Below are 8,281 nucleotides of genomic sequence, written 5' to 3'. Positions count from 1 at the left end.
TGCTACCACTTCCCTTGATACTGGAAAAAGTAATGCAATTTCATATAAGAATCTTCCACATTTCACCCAATGAACAAGTCTAATAATCCACTTGATAGCCAAACAAAGCTAAGCCATTAAAGCATTTTAAATATAAAGATCAAATGGATTCTATCACAAATTTATCAAAGTTGAGCTTGATCAACATGACATTTTAACAATTTTGTTGAACCCACTAATAAGTCTCCCATGCTAATCTTGGTATGAATATCCTAATTTATCAAAATTTGTTTTAAGTACTTGCATTTAGACATGAGAATCTTGGTATGAATATCATAATGCTTTCAAGCTATGATATCATATTGAATTCATTAGAATTTATATTTGAACATTCATCGAACATAGAATATAGCCACATTGTATTGATCTAATTCTCCATTGTTGTCAGTATGAACTAATTGTGTAGTTACAAATATTATAAAACCATTTAATACAACACAAACATCATTATAATGACAAAAGAGATCAAGATCCAAACTTATCCATTTTCTTTCAAATGGAATTATGTCTTGATGCAAAAGTAAATAGCTTAATTTGAGTTTTTAATATGTGATTGAATATCAATATTATAAGATTTCCACAATCCATTTGAATGCTTTTATTCATTTTGGTTTGGATTGTGTATAAATTTTTATCATTAACATTTTGGATTAAACTCCTCCATCACTAGGATGAGCAAAAACTAGGATTGAAAGTGTTGTCCAAACAATATTTGTTTGCAAAGATTAAAATCACATTTACATTTATTATTTTGGCTTGATATGCTCTGTTATATCAATACCATCTTAGTCAATGATCATCTTTTATTTGTGATTCACTATTATTATCATTATATCTATGTTTTCTTGGTCCATTATTATAATATACTTGTAATTAATATTATTTAACATTGGTATACATCAAGTGATCAATTGTTATAATATATTGTTATTTAATATTTGCATATGTATTATCTCATAAATGACTATAATCTATTACTTAACAATATTATATCTATCTCATTTTAATCCATTCTTATATTTTATCATTTAACATTCTTATTGTATATTTATTGTTATTTTAATATCATTTATTTGACAATTATGTTTTGCTTGTTTCTTATGGAGAACAATGTTCATACAACCCCAATACACATTTGACCATACTTATAACTAAATAAAAAAAAATTATATTTCTAATTTTTATTTTGTTTAATTTATAAATAAAGTCACATGTGCCTTCTAGAAACTTAATAAACAAGAGCCCTATAATATAATATTTTATTCCATTTTCTCATTATTACTCTTGGAGAAAAAAAACAAAGACCCATTAAATATAATCATTGTCTATTGACCGGCCAAAAATTCTAAAGTTGCTCAAGTAAAGAATTTCTCTTGCAAACCAATTCCAATCATACACGGCTCTCAATCCCTGTCCTCTATATCACTCTCTCCCAAGTGACTAAGTATCTTGGCCAAGGAAAACAATTCTATTCCAGAGAGAGTAGAGCAGAGCAAATATGAGATCAAGTATTATTCTACTGAATCTACTAGTCCTTGCATTCAGTAGCCATTATGGTACTGCTAAAAAGCATCCACTGGATCCTCTCACAGCCTCTGAAATAAACCATGTTAGAAACATAGTCCTAAAGTCTAAGCTAGGCCATCACAAGAACATAAGCTTCCACTACACGGCCATGGAAGCACCAGAGAAGGCGGCTGTTTATGATTGGAAAAATGGGTCATCTCCTCTGCCTCCAAGAAAAGCCACCGTAATTGCAAGAATCCCAGGAGAAACCCACCAGATTCTTGTAGATATAACATCAAAATCAGTTGTTTATGACAAAGTCTATAATGGATCCGGGTACCCCATTTTCACAATAGAGGAGCAAGTTAGAGCAATCACATTGGCCATGGAGTATCCTCCATTCATAGAGTCCATTAAAAACAGGGGCCTTGATATGAAATCAGTTGTATGCATCACTTTTTCTGCTGGATGGTTTGGGGAAAAGAAGGGCAAGAGAAAAATCAATATCCAGTGTTTTTATGCCAATGGAACTGTTAATATAGATGCGAGGCCCATTGAAGGTGTTACAGCAGTAGTAGATTTAGATGAAATGAAGATCATTGGGTATATGGATAGGTTAAGGGTTCCAATCCCAAAGGCACAAGGAACAGATTACAGGCAATCATCTCAGAAGCCTCCATTTGGGCCCAAAACAAATCCAATCTCAATGGAGCAGCCTGAGGGGCCAAGTTTTAAGGTCCACGGTCATATGGTGGAATGGGCTAATTGGAAATTCCATGTTGGGTTTGATATGAGGGCAGGGCTTATTATTTCTACAGCAGATGTTTATGACTATGAAAAGGGGAGATTCAGGAGTGTCATGTACAGGGGTTTTGTTTCAGAGCTTTTTGTTCCTTACATGGATCCATCACAGGAATGGTATTTTAAGACTTATTTTGATGAAGGGGAATATGGGTTGGGCATATTCTCTGTTACATTGCAGCCATTGAATGATTGCCCAAGATATGCACATTACATGGATGCTGTGTACGCGGGAGGTGATGGGAAGCCTGTTGTGAAGGAGAATGTTTTCTGTGTTTTTGAAAGATATGCTGGGGATATTTCATGGAGGCATACAGGATCATCGAGTCCAAACTTAGTGGTAAGTTCGCTGCTACTAGTTTTTTTTCTCTCTCTATTTTTTATAATTATTGGTAGTTTCTCACATGCTTGCCTCCTTAATGTGCTTGTAGTAAATAGATATAACAGAAGTAGAGTAGAAAAAACTTCTCACTGCTTGAGGTCCTAGTTTGTTTATCAGCTTACTTTTTAGTTATATGAAATCTTAAAATCCAATTATTATTAGAAGAGTGCCATGGTTTGAACTAAAAATTTGATTATTTTTCCAATAAATAATAGTACTTAGATTATCTTTCCAATATAAAATAGTTCTTAGAAATAATGGTCGCAATTTTTTTGAACTTTTGATATACATATTATCAAATTTATATTATCAGTAATTGTTGTAATCAATAGATTTTTATTTTTCAATTTAAGAGTAAGAGTAATCATTCTTTTATGACATTTATTAAGTCTTTTTTATGACATTTGTTAAGCCTTGTATATATTTGAATAAATTAAAAAAATATAATTTTAAGATTCATATTAACTTTAAATTGTTTGAAGATAATTTAATTCATATTTAACAAATCATGAAATCTATGTATAGACTCCATTAAACAATGTATGGAACTATTCTATTTCATTATTTTTGTGAGTCCTTGCAAACAACTTGGACCATAACAAGTACTTTCATATATCAAAATTTCACACATGCTACTATACATGATTTCAAATTCGTTTGTGTAACATTGAAAACCAAATTGCCATGAAAATAATAGTGTAAAAAGTCAATTGCATCTTTCTAACATCTTTGAATTCATAACTATCTTGCATATTAGATCTTTCATCCACTTCCCTTTCTACTTGATCTATCTTATACATTAGTACATATAGAGCAACAAACCAAATAAATTCAAGCCATACAATGAAGTATCTATTTTAACATCTTTAGCACCTTTTTCTTTTGTATCTATTTTAACATCTTTAGCACCTTTTTCTTTTGTATCTATTTTAACATGATGGAATATTTCCCCCCAAGCCATGTTATCTTTTACTTATGACTTTCCACCAAATCAACATCTTACTTCCTCCTAGATTTAGTAACATGCACATTTTACATATGTCTATGCAATACAACATCAAAATGTATAATCTCAAGTTGAATATGTATTCTCAATAACAATTTCAATATTTCTCAACGTGTTTTCTATACATAGATTTATTATATTTATATTAATTTAAATTAAAGTAAATGTTAAAGGGCTTTTGGTCTCAAAGGTGAATGACTCACAAAGAGCTCATCGAATGCAAACCATATATTAAATCAGTTATCTATAATAATGATCCTACAAATAATCAAGATATATTAAATCAATCATTTATCTTTGAGAGCATAATTTTTTTGATTTATGAAGGTTTCAAACCTACGAGACAACCCAATGAAGGCACGAGGCTTGCGAGCTATCAACTAACGAAGTCCATTAGTGAAATAGTTTAGGAACTCATTATGAGCTAGCTTAGAGCCAATGACTGATGGGCATCCACACTGTCAAAATCACCCAGGGCATGATTCCAACATCACCCCTTATGGTTTCATAGCCTTAGACTCTGCAAGACTTGATTTGTGGTGGGCTCTTTGGGAGCCATTCAACTTCACCAGTAGAACAAGGGCCCATTAACAAGGGCATAGATTTCATTTAAGAATGTTAGCAAATTATTACAATCCATATTGATATGTTCTATAATTCAAGATTTTTTTTGTGCGAGATTTTTTCCTCAAACCAAAAACAATCACGTGCAACTAAAGTCTAGAATTAAAGAACATATCCATTGAAGAAGTTAGTTAACATATTATCAACAAAAGTGAAAAAAAAAAATTGAAGATATTAAGAATATTTTATTTATAATTGAATTTAATAGAAAAAATCAGACAACAAAACAAATGTGTTGTCACTTATAAAATATAGTCACTACATTAACAACAACACTAGCAACAAAAATATTTAAAAAATTGATGAGATGAAGAATATTTTATTTTATAATAAAATTTAATAAAGACAGGTAAAATTTGAACTTAAAATTTTTAACAAAATGATTAATAGATGAAACCAATATTTAATTATATACCTTTATTTTTACAATTTTTAACAAAATGATTAATAGGAGAAACTAATATTTAAGTATATACCTTTATCCTTCCAAAATATAAAACTATTATATTTGTTGATAAACAACATCAACTAGTATATATATAGACATGAGCCATCCCTTGGGTTAAACTTTAGCTTGAAGGGTTTATTTGTGGACAAGTGTGAAATAAAGAATACTAGATTGAGAAAATAATTTTTCTTTACTTATAAATAATAATTAATCCCTAGTGTACTCAAAGGTCAAATGTATAACAATTTTACTCTTGACCACCGACTCGGTGAGAGGATTCACATGATATGATTTTTGACCACCGTTCGTCCTAGGGCAAAAATCTAGAATTTAGTGATAGTCCATATTTAATGCAATAAAATATCTTTTATAAGAGGCCATCCAATTTAATAGCTAAATAAAAAATTAATAATAATTTTTTAATTTGTTATTAAAAAGTGATAAATAATACTTTTATTGGACTATTAATCACAATATCTAAGAAATAATTGTAGAAGTTTAAGTTAATTTATTTTAATTTTTTTATAGGTAATGGGTTAAAGTGGAGATTAACTAATTATTATTTGTTGAAACTAATTATTATTATTTATCAAATGAGACACTCACAATTTATTGTTGTGTTGTATGATGTCTATTTATTTTGATATTTTTAATTTAGTGCATGCATGATTATATTTTTAGAAGTTTTTAAACTTTTAAGTGGCCCAAACTGTTATTACTTTCTATAGTCTTGATAGTATATCAGCTTGGATTGTCTTTTATAGGGCTAAGCATGATTGATAGTTTTTTGCCTTGCAATCGTCAAAACTTGTGTAATAGAGCAACATCATTGTTCATAATGTTGTTACCATAAAAAACTATATATGATCAAGTTTTAATATCTATAAAATTAGTTTACTATTTTAGACTAGTATATCGTCTTTTAATTTTTATTTATTAACACAAAATGAACTAGTCAAAATCAAAGTTAGGTCAATAATTTTATGCTAAATTTACATACTTTGAACAAGACATTATATAATTATTAATATACATTTTTAAAAATCTAGTTCATATTTTATTGTTTTAACATGTATATTCATACAATCAAATAATATTTTGAATATAGGTACTAAATATTATGTGATCTTTATGTATATCAAATGATTTTATTTCTTTTAATAATATTTCCTTATTAATAAACTTCTAGGTTGATTGTATATATTGTCTCACTTTATTTTAGTAGACTCCTAACATAATTGTATCTATATTACTTCTAAAATTTTCATTTCATCATATATGCTAATATTCTTGATCAATGTATAGGTTACAGAAGTAAGACCTGAAATAACATTAGTAGTAAGAATGGTTGCCACAGTGGGAAATTACGATTACATTCTTGATTGGGAATTCAATAAAAATGGAGCAATCCGTAGCAATGTAAGTCAATAGCACATACCCATCCTTTCCTTTATGAATAACTTGCCTACCATACAAATAAATATTTTATTGAAAAATAATTTATTTGGCTAACACTATCAATTCATCTTTAATGTTGACTTTTTGAGTAAGATGTTCAATTGATAATTTTCTTTTTCATATAATTAGAAATATATTACAAGTAGGTTCTTTCCTTGCCTTAAAAAATAATGTGCATATAAATTTTTTGAATTTTAATTTTAACATTAAAATCTAAATACAGGTGGGACTTTCAGGAATCCTTGAGTATAAGGCCACAAGCTATACACACCTTGACCAAATTAAAAAACTAGACGAAGACATACATGGAAATTTATTAGTAGAGAACACGATTGGTGTATTTCATGACCATTTCCTAACATTCCATTTGGATATGGATGTGGATGGTATTGAAAATTCATTTGTGAAATCCACGATAAAAAGGAAGGATGTTATAGATGACCAATCTCTGAGAAAGAGTTATTGGACTGTTGAAAAAATGGTTGCCAAGTTAGAAAATGATGCTAAAGTTCAATTTGATTTTAAAACACCGACAGACCTCCTAATTGTCAATTCCAACAAAAAAAGCAAAATTGGTCAAGAAATTTCTTATCGATTGGTTCCTAGATCAATTACAACAAGTGTTTTGTCATTACATGACTATCCACAAATTCGAGCAAGTTTTATCAACAACCAGGTAATGTAGATTATGAGAGAACATTCCATTCAAATTATAATGATTATTTTAAAATAATATTTATATTTAATTTAATTTAATATTTATTCATTTATTTAAATTAATGGCATCATTTGATCTCACTACTATGTATAGGTATGGGTTAGTCAATATAATCAAACAGAGCAATGGGCTGGTGGAGTTTACATGGATCAAAGCCATGGAGATGATACATTATCTACATGGACAAACAAGTGAGTACTGAATTAATAATGGTGTTATTTTATAATGTTCTATTCTTAGTAAATCACATTAAATATACTTTAAGATTATTGTAATAAAGGTTTAATTTATGGACCACAATATTATTTTTTATTAGTATCAAAAAAATTAAAGTAGACACTATATTATTTAGTTTAATTTAAAACTCTTTGATGGATATGGTAATGATTGATGTGGTTTATCGTAGGAATCGAGATATTGAGAACAAGGACATAGTCTTGTGGCATACAATAGGTATCCATCATATTCCATATCAAGAAGATTTTCCAGTGATGCCAACATTGTCAGAAGGATTTGAGTTAAAACCAACCAATTTCTTTGAAAGAAATCCAATTTTAAAATTGGAACCTATGAATACATCATCATTTCCCAAATGTATAAAGTATGGTTAAATGCGTGTGGTCCTTTACATGTATGAATATCATGTACCCACAAATAAACCTTTTGGTCCATGATTTCTTTAATAATGACCATTATATATTAGATTTCTTTATTACTTGAAATAATATATGGTTAGAATGCATTGTTTCTAAGTCTTAGTGTTGAACTCTTAAGAGACAATCCGAGAGTATAAAACTAATATCTATTAAAGTGTAAAATTGTAATGGTACAAGAAATAAATGTATGCAAATATATATTTGGTTAATATTCAAAGACTATATTATCATATAAGTTGCAAGCAACAATTGAATAAAATAATTATGCATGCTTAATGTTTATCAATTACAAAAAAATGAAAACAAACATCATTTGAAATATTTTTCTAAATTAACCTTGTAGCTATTGACATTTCTCCTCAATTGTCTGAAAAAGGAAAAGCAAGTATTTGGCTCACAATAACCTTAGTAATGAGAAATTGCTCAAGAGAATTGGTAAGATAAAGCACTGCAATATATAAGAGACACAGTAAAAAAGAGATATTTATGAAGATAAATGCATCATAAAATTTAAAATTATTTAGGATAGAGATCTCATAATTGTTACAAGGTAGGGTTATTGTTGCACCAAAAGATTGACCTATCAATGATCGATACAATCACTAGAGTTATAGAAAACAAGCGGTGGTTAAGCCATGCCAAA

General features: G+C 28.8%; 1 protein-coding gene across 1 annotated transcript; it reads left to right on the top strand.

The window, feature by feature from the left end:
- Positions 1–1,490: 1,490 nt before the first annotated feature.
- LOC149540170 (primary amine oxidase-like) lies at positions 1,491–7,694 on the top strand. Its single transcript, XM_089801329.1, has 5 exons — positions 1,491–2,686; positions 6,112–6,225; positions 6,488–6,940; positions 7,076–7,173; positions 7,389–7,694. The coding sequence occupies exons 1-5, from the start codon at positions 1,538–1,540 to the stop codon at positions 7,591–7,593; spliced, it is 2,019 nt and encodes a 672-aa protein (XP_089657455.1). The 5' UTR covers positions 1,491–1,537; the 3' UTR covers positions 7,594–7,694.
- The last annotated feature ends 587 nt before the right edge of the window (positions 7,695–8,281 follow it).

This window comes from Cupressus sempervirens, chromosome 9 (genome assembly GCF_028749045.1).
Source record: "Cupressus sempervirens isolate cs-2001-9-10 chromosome 9, ASM2874904v1, whole genome shotgun sequence".
NCBI classification, from domain to species: Eukaryota; Viridiplantae; Streptophyta; class Pinopsida; order Cupressales; family Cupressaceae; genus Cupressus; species Cupressus sempervirens.
This window is presented reverse-complemented; position numbering and strand designations above follow the sequence as displayed.

Bases quoted from the DNA above. Each gene is read 5' to 3' on its own strand.
- LOC149540170 (XM_089801329.1), top strand. From the start codon at position 1,538: ATGAGATCAAGTATTATTCTACTGAATCTACTAGTCCTTGCATTCAGT. The intron at 2,687-6,111 runs GTAAGTTCGCTG...ATCAATGTATAG, and splicing joins CATCGAGTCCAAACTTAGTG to GTTACAGAAGTAAGACCTGA. The intron at 7,174-7,388 runs GTGAGTACTGAA...GGTTTATCGTAG, and splicing joins TTATCTACATGGACAAACAA to GAATCGAGATATTGAGAACA.